The sequence below is a fragment of the Malurus melanocephalus genome, unplaced genomic scaffold, assembly GCF_030028575.1.
Source record: "Malurus melanocephalus ecotype Western Australia unplaced genomic scaffold, MMel_1.1 scaffold_65, whole genome shotgun sequence".
Lineage (NCBI taxonomy): Eukaryota > Metazoa > Chordata > Aves > Passeriformes > Maluridae > Malurus > Malurus melanocephalus.
In genome coordinates this window covers 2,354,644-2,367,648 of record NW_026623297.1, presented here as the reverse complement: position 1 = coordinate 2,367,648, position 13,005 = coordinate 2,354,644, and the positions used below count along the sequence as shown (strand labels likewise).

The window sequence follows — 13,005 nt, the reverse complement described above, 5'->3', positions numbered from 1 at the left end:
CCATACTGCTTCTTGTATAAAGCTGAAAAGGTGTGGTGAGCCACTGCTTCACTTCACTGGCTCTTTGGAATTGATGGAAGATTACCAGGAACATGTTTTTGCAGGAAGTATTTTCTAAGGCTAAACATTTGATGAGGGTGTGATAATGAATTACCAAGCATATATCTGCAGCTACTCCAAACTATGAGTATTGGTTTGTCCTTCCTGTGTGTTGTTTCCATAGAAGCAGAGCTTAACCTTTTAAGTGCAGATTATAAAGGCACCTAATTCAATTAAAATTAGACTTCAAGCATATCAGTACTTAATACTCAAGAGTTATTACGCGATTGGATATAGATGTTGTTGTGACTGGCAAGGCAGTGTGGTTTCTGGCTGAGACAGCTGCAAGAACAGTATTGTGGTGCTAACTTTTAGTGTTTTCCTGTGTAGAGTCCACTGACTGCAAGGTAATTCCTCTAAAATACGGGAATCCAGCACAGAACACAGGAATGCACGCASATGCAATTAAAGTTATTTATTGTAGGTTTTCTTTTCTGAACTGACAAAGAGGATTTCCCAGAGATCGGTAACACGACACAATGTTATACACCATTTCACAACTAGTCCCTTGTCGCTTTATTAAGAACATAGTAATTTAAAAATATCTAAATATTTACATATTAATAAAACATATATACAGAAGATTGAGACATTTTTACCTAAATATGGAATGATTTTTTTCTTCTCTCTAATAAACCCTATAAAAAGATTTCTGAAGAAAGTCTGAACAGTAGTCACAGTAAGTAAACACAAATGCAATCTTCCAAATTTACAAAACGCTGATTTCATTGCTGAAAGGTTACAACACRACGGACTGGTGCCCCCTGCCCAATGCAGGCAACTCCAAGCCACAAAGGAAGGAAAGACTCAAAATTTAAGGTTTGCAGTGCACATTCAATCTATTCCACAGTTTCAGAGAGAATTCCTAAAAGTCCATGGAAAGTGGGTGGGGAAGGGCTGGGARCCTGGTTTCTCAGGTGCCAAGAGAACAAACCGTTCATGTTGGCTTCAGTGTTATTTGTGAGTATTCCATGACACCTGAGAAAYAGGCTTTAGGACTGTTAAAAAAGAGGTTGAGTATTTTGAAAACCATCCCACGCTGTAATAGCACTTCTGTTGAGACACTCAAAGGCCAAATAGTTAAAAAAAAAAAGAAAGTACCTAAGATAAGATACACACAGGGAAAGGAAACACAGTGGCAAAGGCTCTAGCAAGCTCTCCCTCGAATTGTAGGAAACATGCTCAAACTACCTGGTGATAGATGGGTGCTGCAGGTAAGACCTTCCAGATTTTTTAGCAACATTTTTAAAGTGARTTTAGTGCTGATGAAAGGTGCAGAAGTGAAGGTTTGCAGGGAGGGCCACACAACAGTTTTACCTCAGCCCTGACCTGAAAGGACCGACCCTATCAGCGTCTAAGAGGGTAGTGMAATTTCTTGATCAATTCACTCATTTTATCTGCTGAGATATCAATACAGCCCCAGGTAAAAGGTGACTATTTTAAAATAGGTGAGCATTGTTGCCAAGGGCAGTGGTTGAAAAATCACAGTGAGCAGACCCTCTTCTTGGAAATCAGAAAATTAATACRTTTTAAGATTGAGGTGGTAGAGCAAGYTGGGGCAACGGTGARGGGGAAATGACCACCTCCAGAAATYTGCACTACAAAGATGTGCAAGAGCCATCCCACTAGRACTACATAGGGAAAATTGTCTGAGGAATAGCTTCTCCTTGCTCTAACTAGGAAACTGGGCACTGCTGGGAGAAATCCTGCTTTATTTCGTCCTAAACCCAGTAAGAACTTTCTAATCAGAGCTCTGAGTGACTGGTCATTGGTACCGCAGCAGCCAGGAAAGGAAAAGTGGGTCTGCAGAAGCAAAGAGCTTCACTAAGTCAGATGCTCATCAGACCCCCAGGGTTCACGGTGGATGAGAGGCCACCCTGGTCCCTGGATGGAAAGTCACCACTTCTGCGTGRTTTAAGGTGAAACACTGCTGGCAAGCATACAATCGTGTGGAAAAATACAATCATGGRGGAGAAACATGGGCAAAAGAATAASCTCAGAGTGGGTACCCTGCTAATTCAGTAATGTGTTGGAAGTGGAGGGAAATCATCTTTAATTAAGATGAGGAACAGTGAAGCAATCTGGCGGTTTCATTACTTGAGGTTACATGGAAAATGCATGGAAACAACATAAACTTTTAAGGAAAACTGTATGGATGCCCATGTCTTGTGGTATGCTGAATTTCTTGTGCYGAGCTTGCAGGAACATTACTCAAAGGAGAGGATGTTTCTATCCACTAAGAACACTGACGCAGGATGTGAAATTCAAACTGAAAAATCTGGGTTTGTGTCTATCAGATGGTCTGTTGTGGTGTCGAAAAGGTTACCTGAAGGGAGAAAGAGTTTGAAGAAATCAGTTTAAAAATAATTTAAAGTATCAGTAATTTGCAATAAAAAAAATAGTATTTTAGGATTATGGAAATTATGTATTTGAGTTTTAACTTTAATTAGGGATGGGGTTGAACTGCTGGTGTGCACACAGGCAGTGCTGCTGGATTCCATTTAGACTAGAGCTCAATTGGCTAAAGAAAAGCAAATTAAATAGATTTTTTTGAATACGAAATTTGCCAGCCAAGTTTTTCACACAACATACAGTGCAGCCCATTTCAGATGTAAAGCGCTGCATTAGTCTTCAGCACAAACTGCACTGCGATTCTCACCCCTTTGAAGTTATGGTTCTGAAGAAGTGAAAAAAGCACCCCATGAATTTTAAACCTTGAGTACATACTTTGGGATCTTATTTGGAAAAAAACCCCACCACTCCACAGCGGTCTAAATGCATATAGAAGAAAAAAAAATATATATATATACACGCGCCTATGAAAGGTGCACGGTATGATTATATCCCATCTTTTTTAAAGCACCTTAAGAATGTGCTTTTTCTAAACAGAACAATGAAAAGATGGACAGAAGAATTATGATGAGAGTGCTAAGAACACAGGGCGAATAGAAGACAGACATCAATCAGCCTGAGAGACAAATAGACCCCAATGAAAAGGGAAGACTCATTCAATCACGCATTGAAAGGATAAAGATTTATATTACAATAAAGGATTTATATTTAAGGTTTCCGAAAAGGTTTTGCTTTTTTTTTTTCCCAAGTTTCGTTTTCTTGATATTGTATTTCAAGAGAAAAGGAGACAACCTATATAGAATTGGATTGTTGCTGTTTTCTTATCATCCGTTTCTTTACCAAGAGATTGCTCTCATCTTTTCACAAAGCTGTATCACCCCTAGACCTGAGGATTGGGATGTTAGTGTTTCAGCTTCCGTTAGGGATATCAAAATTCTTTCTCATCTTGAAATTAACCCCAGTGTGGAGAAACTACACAAACTCTCAGCATGGCTGTGGTTCAAGGCAGGGGTAAGGAGGGCTACTTCATGGTCTTGTATCTGCCTACATCTTTGCAATCCAATTTTTGAGATGAGGGCTCAAGGAAAGGGTGTTGCAGCTGGCTTACATTTACTTACAGGCTGTGCCTTCCTTCTGTTTTCCTTTTAAAACACAAAATCCCAACACTTCATGTAAATTGTACACTGAAATAAGATGAACCTTTTCACAATACCAACTTACATAGAAAGACTAAAGGCTGTCACATCCTCATCTTGATAAAGATCTATCTCACACCCTCCAGGTATCCTGTATCWCCAAGAAACTAATCAGTTGTTCTGCTCAGCCCACGATAATTACCCTCGGAGCTGTCTGATCTGTCTCAGCTCAGGTCTGGACACAGCCTTCAGCTTTGGGTAGATGCAAAAGCTGGAACTCTCTAAGACCTAAGCTTTGATATAACATTTGTTAGAGACAATTCTTCTAGTATTTTCTTGAGATTATCTGTCAATGCACCGAAGTTCCCAGCAAGTTTAACTGCCACAGTTCTTCCAATTTACTTTAAACACCCTTCAATCAATAGCCTTTAAAGCCAAGGCCTCTTAGTGTAGATGGTGATTTTAACACAGGAGCATCATTTCTGCTCAGGAGTGCTAAAATATAATTGGAAAAAATGTCTTCCTTAGCTTTATGAGGATGTACCAGCTTCAATTTTTTTACCAGGCTTTTGAGTTCCAAAAGACATTTCTGAAAACAAAGCACCCCCTGCTCTGCTCAAAGCTAAGGTCTTTGTTAGCCGCTGTGGGCACAGAGGGAGCTGGTTCAGACCTGACTGTGGGCACTGGCACCAATTAACTGCAGTCAGAGCCTGGTCCTGCCAGCACCAAAGGAGAGACATCTCCAAGCACGACTGCAGCCAGCCTGACCTTCCCTCTGGAAGCAGCTCTCTTCCCAGCAGTGATGAAGAGGAGCTGAGAGCAACCACACCTCTGACTGAGGTGTCCCAAATGAACTGTCAGCTAGAGGCTGTGATCCAAAACTGTGCAGATTGAGACATTACTGCATCACTAGTTCACATAAGCCAGATCTCGTTCATAATGTCATCTGTGTCACAGGCAGGACTGACAGAGTTGGAAAGGCAGATTAAAGGCATCTGAGTTTTCCCTTTTTTTTGGTACCAATGCTTACCACTGATTCAAATAATTCTTCCTGGGGGGTTTTGCTCCATGAGTTTGTTCAGTTTTTGAAGATCAAGAGAGCAGTTGTTCAAGGACAGCTGCTGTACCCCATCTTTTCTCCCCATCCAGTCTCCTGCAAGATCCCTCAAGCAATCCAATGCATTCTGGTTTTATTGTACCAAAGCATCAGGTTAACTGCTGATCACAGAATCACAGCATCATTTAAGTTGGAAAAGACCCTTAAGGTCATCAAACCCAACTGCTAACCCTGCACTGCCAAGGTCACCAATGACTATGTCCCCAAGTCCCACATCTACACAATGCCTCCCAGGATGGTGACTCCAACACTTCCCTGGGCAGCCTGTATCTGTGCTTGACAACCCTTTTGAGGAAGAGTTTTTTTCTGATATCTGAGGCCACAATTTATCTGATATTAGCTGTCATCTGCAACCAAGGCCCATCACACCAGGCACTGTACAAACACACAGTCAGAGAGACTTTTCCCCAAAGATTTTTCAAGCTAAACAGAGAAGACAGCTGAGTAAATTGCACGCAGACTCTCTTTAAAGAACCTGTCAGTAACACCRTATTATAAAACCAGCTGTACTAAAACAGGGAAAGACCCTGTAAAAGTCATATTCCACCTCTTTGCTACATTCCTCGATAGAAAGCATCWATACTTTGGCTCTGTCTCATAATTACTGTCATTATRCTGTCTGTATATCACTTTAAATAATCYGCTTCCAACAACAGTATGATATTACACAGATATGTCCTACAAAGAGGCACTGGCACACATATAATAATGGGTGTGAGTCAAACTCTTGGCTCACRGCCTGTGAGCATCGCCTCCCCCCCAGTGCAAACTGCAGCGTGGTTTATTTAGGCATCCTTCCACAGGTAGTGCAGAGCAGTACRCATTGCACACAAGCATTTCAGCTCAAAAGCTGCATGCATGGATGCTCAAAGGTGTACAAGTAAGCAGACCATAATGGTGATCTGCAGTGTGATCTGGAGTGGAAAGGGAGTTGCCTTCTCTTCCATAACCATCTCAGCACGCTCATTTCCATCCCTGATGTACMACCTGAGTTGTGACTACACAAACTGTGCTCCAAGGAATGTACAGCAAACTGTTAATTCTGCTCCTTAACRTGATCACTGGAGCAATGTAAAGATAACGCTACATCGCATTAACAACCTTTATTAGGGTCCTCTCACAGCGGAATTGCTTCCCTCCCTGATAAAAGAAACCAACAGGATGTTGCTTGGAAGAGACCTTTCCATGCAGAGCTTCCTGCATCTTTCATCACAGCCATACCCTGAAATATTGTTCAGCGGCTGGCCAGGAAAGCAGGATGGCAGCTCCCAGGCAGTGTGTGCTCCCAGCCCCCCCTGGGTGCATGCCAGAACCAGACTATAGCTGCTTGTCCTCCCAACTGCTCCGCTGGTCCTATTCCTTAGTAACTGCACGTGCTCCGACAGCGCTCCACGGCTGGCAGCTGCTGCTCCAGCACACTGCAGCACGGTGTGAAATCTCCTTCTCCAGCCCTTGTGCAAGAGAGATTACGGAGCCCTGGCACARGAGACAGATGCTGGGATGGTCACTAGTAGTCTCCCGTCCTCCTCACAGCTGTCAGGTACTGTGTGATGTGCTCAGAAAMCCAGTAGCAGCCCTGTGCTGCTCTTCACAGCAATGACATCACTGATCTCCAACCAYCCTTTGTTAAACAAAATAACATAAAACCACACAATGATTGATGCTGCTACTTCTCTGCCCAAGATCCTCATTCCTTTTGATTTGACTTTGGGGATAAGAGGCAGCATCTCAGTGAAATTAGACTCTGAAATGCAAGGAAATGACCATCTCCCCAGAATCTGGCCTCACTGGATTTTCAGAGGATGGCAGCTCAGCTTGTACCTCATGGCATCTACTGATAGACGAGCTCTTAATAGTAGGGTGCTTCAAATTTCACTCCGTATCAGTCTGGTGAGACTGGGGATTTCAACACCAAATTCAACAGCATGCAAGAATGTTATTTCCCAGTCTACACAGCTGCACACCCAAGCGGCTGTATTGCACCTGTCAGGCTTTTAAAGCAGGATGGCTGCACTTCAAGAATAAGTAAACTAACACTTAACTAGCATGTAAACATGTCTGCAATCCTTCTGTGAGTCCAAGATATTATGGCTAATACCTTGGACAACTCAACAGATGTGACACTGACACTACAAATTATTGTGTTTGTCCCTACCAACAACTCTGTTAAGAGATAAAAAGTACTCCCAGAAATATCAGAGATGAGCACAAGTACCTCTCTGGTATAAGAAGTGTAACTTAGGGGCCTTATTAGCTCAGCTGCTCCCATGGACCTTGAGGTTTTACGAATATGAAATTGGGAGGAAAATTGTAAGATTCTGATGCATTTGTTTTTTAACCCAGACCATTCAAAACTTTAGATAGCAGAGTCCTGTGTGCAATTACCCAGCTGTACATGGCAAGTCAGGATTAYTGAAAAGTGCTTCTGTGCCATAAATCAACAAAAACACATATGGGAGACTGATAAAAATTTTAATGCATTTTACCTGTTTGTAGTAGAGAAATGTCCGGCTTCTCATCACAGTCAATTGCCTCTGCTGATTACAAATATAAACAAGAAATCTCATTACTTTTAGTGAATATGGGAATGCGATTAAAAAGCTACAGACTGTAAAGTGATTTTGCATTTTCTATCTACTTTCCTCAGCTGCAATTTGCAAGTGTTCAGTTAAAAACTCACTGCCTGGAGAAGAAGGTCATATAATAAAAATGCAAACTCAGAAGAGRGAGTTGGGTATTAAGAAGCAATTGTGCCAGCAATGGGATGTAGTAACACTTGCTCTTTTTAGGGTTTAAGGGTATCTGTATGATAAAAGGAGTTTGCGATCATTTGATAAAGCCACAGGGAAAGTCCCCAGCAGTCCTTGGATGACGAGCCTTGCAGGCTGGAACTCCACCCTCCGACAGTCATCTGATGCCTGCAGGGAAAGGGCGAACACTCCCATTTCTGCACCCAAACTCCCCATGACCACAGGCAAGCTCATTTTGCAGGGGACAGATTTACTAGCTTCAAAGATACAGGTGGGTGCCCAGCATAATTAAAAAAGCATGCAACCACGCTGGCAATTACTTTGTGTATACACATGTGCTTTCAACCCACAGCTTATGCAAGAGCTTTTGACTTAATTTGGCCCACAGTGAAGGAAGGCTAAAAGCCTAATTTGTTCATTTCGTATTTGCCAGAGGCCAAGGGAATGCACAGAGATAGCTTGTTTCACTCAGCAGATGTGCAGGGACTTGTTAGGCTGTAGTACCCAGGACGTGCATGTGAACCCTGAGTAAGTCAAGGTGTGTAACAGGAAATCAGTGCCTAACCTGCACAATCCCTACTCAAAATCCTATTACCTTTGTCTTTTGGYGCTGCTGCATGATATTTCAGGCCTTTGAAGCACAATGAGATCTTTGAAGGCACTTCAGCAAATGAGGTGTGGTCATACAAGACAARCCCATTATCACTGAATCATAGAAYAGCTTGARCTGGAAGGGACCTTAAAGGTCACCCARTCAACCCTCCCGAAAYGAGCAGCGAGAGAGCTTCAACTGGATCAGATTGATCAGAATCCTGATCTTGTATAATTCCAGGGATGGGGCATCCACCATCTCTSTGAGCAGCCTGTGCCAGTGTTTCAGCACCCTCACTGCAAAAAAATTCTTCCTTATAGCTAATCTATATCAACCCTCTATTAGTTTAAAATGATCACCCCTTGTCCTACGAACTGCATTGTACACAGTCAATGTGGTGGATATACATCTAGTGAAATCCATTTACTGCACAATCTCCACAGGAATTAAAACTAAGGCTGCAGATGCACTGAGCAACTCAGTTCACCTCCCACATGGAACTAAGCTAACTGTCCTGGTCAGCTTTATCATGGCTCTGCACATGAGGATGTTGAGTTGTTGCCTTCATGATGATGTCTAATCCAGCTCCTAATTGACATCAGTTTTCTAATGTAATCCATTAACCCTTGTCTATCCATCCCTGGACCAAGAGACTGCTGTCTCTCCACATGCCTGGATGTCAGGTTAGTTTTTAGTTATATGCTCTCAGTWACATGCTCTCAGCAAAATTAACTGGACCAAAGAAAACATAAACTAAAAGTCCTAAGGCCAGGCAGCTTTCCTCCCACAGAAGGTTTAAATGCAGAGCTCTGACAAGTTCATGGCACACACTTGCAAGTGACTTGGTGCCTGGAATCAACACCCTTTTCTGCTTTCTCTGAGAAGGCAGCATCCTAAGCAGAAACAAATTCAGTGCTTGGTACAGCTCACTGTGAAAACCTTGAATTTTGGAAGGGACAGGTGGCTCACTAAGTGGGAAGAAGTCACCTAGGCTGGTTAGAATCTGGACCAGACTCTCAGTGATGGACTGGATGTGCAAGGAAAGAGACAGCATGGTGCAATGATCAGCTGAGACTCAGCCAACGGGATATACATGGCTTAAAAAATCAGGAGTRTCAGTCTGAGGCCAACTTCTAGCAATGTGGTGAAGAACTACCTGCACCAGCTGATTCTGCAAGAGACAAAAGTACATCTGGCCCACTGGGGAGAAGGACCCAAGCTATGAAAATGCGGGAAGCCCRATCTGAGTGCTGACAATGAACTGGAGAGCCTTCGCCCTCTGAATATCAGGGATGGTGCCAACAGGCTGCCCGCYCTAGTGACAGCTTTTCTAGAAATCTGCAGCAAATCCTGAAGTAGCTCCAGAGATGTGGTCACCTTTCTGCCTTAACTGCTCTTCTCATACCTGGCTAACAGAGAACCCAGAGGAAGGTAGTAATACAGGAAGAAACAAATGGAAACAAGGAACTTTCAGAAGATAAGGACTTCAGTCTCCAACTCTAAAGAAGCAGAAGTTACCTGGCCATTTTAATSTGGCAGAAGACTGATAGATGAGATTCAGCTCTCCACCAATTGTTTCAGCCTCGTTTGTCATGACAGCACAAATGTTTATACAGTCACCAAGATCAGATCCAGTTAAAAACTGACAACATGGCCACAGGAATGCCTGTGCCAGTGCCAGAAAGGGAGTGGGGGCACAGCAGATGCCCAGAGAGCTACTCACTCTTCCCAGCAGCTGCCAGGATTTGTTTTATGAAACTGGATGTGTAACTGCAGCTCCAGGTGAAGTTCGACACCGGAATGACAAACACCTCGACCTAATAGCATGGACATAAACCACCAGCTTCTCACATGTCATTCCAAGAAGGAAGGAAGGTTTGCCTTTCACAACCACACCCACAGACTGCCAGCCAAACCTCACTTTGTCTTGAGCCAGCTTGCAAGACAAGGCAAGCAGGAAGAGAGCCTACTGTGGGAACTCAGAGCCTCTTCTCTGTCCTTTGCTTAAATAGAGTGCAGCAGCTCTTGCAAAAYAATCCTGGTATTCATTTCCTTAGATTCCCCCCAAATTGTGTAGCTTCTGAGGTACATGTTTGTCTGTTAAGTGTACATTTGCTGCTTTGCTCTTTGGACAGAAGTACACATGTGCTAASGGCCAGGAAGTTGAATACAACAGTTAGTATTTTAATATTGCTGTTTTTATCTAAAATACTGGCCACAGACACACTGTACCACATGTTGGACTTCATCCTACATCCTTCCGAGCCCTGTGTATACTGCTAAGCAAAGATCAACCCAATCTTTTGCAACATGTGGATATTGTGTCAAAAGCACAGACAGAGGAATCAGAAGGATGAAGAAAGAAAGAAAAAAACCTCATGAAAAACAATGGAAACAGATGTTTGAACAAAGACATGGGAGAAAAGGCGTACTTCCAGGAAAAAAAAAACCAACTTTTTTTTCCTTCTTCCCCACTGTTTTACACTGCAACAAAGTACTGCAATTTTAAACAACAACTCAAGGCYGAAGTGTCATGGCATGCAATTTATTTAAGTGAATCTTGCCTGAACACTTTCAGTATGCTTTCCAACATCGCTGTATTTTCCTTTGAGGACTCAGGCAATSCAAAGGTTCCAAGTTATACACAAAGTAATCACTTGCCATGAACAGCCCCTAACCTACAGACTGTGACAGTGTCAGAACAGAATCACAGAATATCCTGAGCTGGAAGGGATTTACAAGGATCATTGAAGTCCAACTCCTGGCCCTCCACAGGACAGCCCCAGGAATTCCACCATGTGGTTATATACATATTATTGTTATTACAKATTACCCCCGCAGTATCAGCTTTCCCATGGACAGCCACTATGGAATAACGGCTCATGGGCTCTTCAAAACATAAAAAGGGAGGAAGAACTTACTGTGGGAGATGKGTGAACCCTGACCTGCTGCTTATTAATGGATGGGAGTTTAGTAATCAAAAGGCTCGAATGCAGTGTGTGCACAGAGGTGACAGGAACAGCCAGTCAGCTCCCTCTGATTTTACCCATTTTAAGATCTCTGTGATAATGGCTGACTGTCTCCCTCTGTGCTGCCACTGGCAAGGCCACCAGACACCTGCTCGTGTTCTCTTTTGCAGGGTGAAGAGACCACACTGGGGCAAGTCCTGCACCGTAAATTACGAGGCAATTTGCATTGTAATTCACGCTGCTGTAAGAGAGGAAACCTATGCTCATGCATTTCCTTTGACTTCTTCCCTTCCAGGGCAATTCTGCATCCCATCCCATCCGCCAAAACAGTTCATTTCTGGAAGACAGACGTGGCATTATAAAGTTGTGCTCCACTATGCTCTGCTGTTGGCATGACATGGGACCAGTAGTCAAGGCTGAAGAATATTATCATACTCTTTAATTTTAATTATAACATCTGTTTGTAACATTAACCTCGCAGTCTCTTCTCCCCTTAGTGACAGCTAACTTGTGAAATTTTGAAAAGACTGAACAAGGCCAATAAAAATTTAATGGCAGCGGCAGCTTTATTCTCAGATCTAACAAATAAAAAAAACCTACCCAAGTCTCAGATCTCAGGCGAGAATCTAAAAGAACTAAGAAAAAGCCGAAGCAAAATAAATAAATTAAAAAATAGAATATTCCCAGCTATGAAAAATATTGTCATTGATTCAGAATGTAAATGAATTTTTATTTGGCTTAGGATAACAACCTTTCAAAATCGACACGAGGGAACTATTTTCTAGAAAGCAGAATTTTTAAGTGGTTTTTTTGATTAGCTTTTGAAATAAGGAGCTTTTTCAGTCCCTAATTCTAAGAGATGAGCTAAACATGGTAAATAAGGTTGAAGTTGGGCAGCATCTATGATCCAGTGATTGTAATTTCATTTAATTTGGAAACACTCATGGGAGTACACCCTATAAAAGGGACTACAAAAAACAGATCCACCCCAGTTGTTTGATAGAATTCTCCGAAATTATTGATGTAATTGAAAAATAGAGCAGGATTTATGTTTTCAGACTGAAATAACGTTTCACAGGAYAAAGTGGAGAGGGCTGCTCATGAATGCAATGTTTTACTGTCTGGTTTGAAATGAAAAACTCATCAGAGGATGTGTTCTGAATGGCTCGGGGGAAGGCAATCAGGATGACAAGCCTGCTCCTCCTCTCTTAAATACTTCTGCTGTTAAAATTTAGCCCAACACAGTGCTGACTAAAAAGCTGTCTTGTGACCTCTAAAATAAATGGATCATCTTAAGCTTTCTCCATATAAAGCCTATGCATTACAACAAACCAGGAACTGATGCAGAGAAATAATACGATCAAGCAGCAGGGAGACACATTGGTTCAGAAAGTCTTGGATGCAGTTAGATCAATGCTGGCTCAGATTTTTCTTTGGGCACCTTAGTCTATCCCCACAAGCTCAGCTGGCATGTTCCAATGAGCAAGAGGAGACAAAACTCAAAGATAATCAGAGTATGGATATAGGACACTTGCTCAGCCTCTGCTCCATAGGCAGACTGGATGAGTCTCAGAAGAAGAGTGATGAATCCCAGGTCTTAGTGGAGCAAGTCCCATAGTTTTAAGACACTTAAAAGCCAAGTTTTACAAAATGAAGTCCTGGAAGAGCTTCTCCCTCTATGTCTGCCCTCCCYTCCTGTTTTGGTCTCTGTAAATGACACACAATTTTGGTATGGTTTAACAATGAATAGATAAATTGTGCATAATTCCATCATCACCAACTCTGTATCAGGATAAAGCTGCTGAGGGCTGAGAGACTATGGTACCAAACACCACAAAATCCTACCCACAGTCCTACAGACCTCCCCACATATCTGCTAATAGCCATTGTGGGAAAAAATCATGGGAATAGATGGATCTGTTGCCTGGTCAACTCCTCATACCAGAAGCTCAAATTTGTAGCATAAAAGTACTAACAAATCTTATTTCAG

The 13,005-nt window shown here is 42.4% G+C and overlaps 1 protein-coding gene across 2 annotated transcripts in view; it reads right to left on the bottom strand.

Annotated features, from left to right (window-relative positions):
- Nucleotides 1-499: 499 nt before the first annotated feature.
- The window catches only part of BEND7 (BEN domain containing 7), a 46,375-nt gene continuing 33,869 nt past the window's right edge, over nt 500-13,005 (bottom strand). The window contains exons 8-9 of one of the 2 annotated variants that reach the window (XM_057366448.1): nt 7,191-7,241; nt 500-2,425 (exon numbers count right to left, since the gene is read on the bottom strand). In XM_057366448.1, the coding sequence (XP_057222431.1) occupies nt 2,364-2,425; nt 7,191-7,241 (113 nt within the window). In that variant the 3' untranslated portion in view covers nt 500-2,363. The remainder of the gene's footprint in view (nt 2,426-7,190; nt 7,242-13,005) is intronic. The other variant, XM_057366449.1, reaches the window with a different exon arrangement.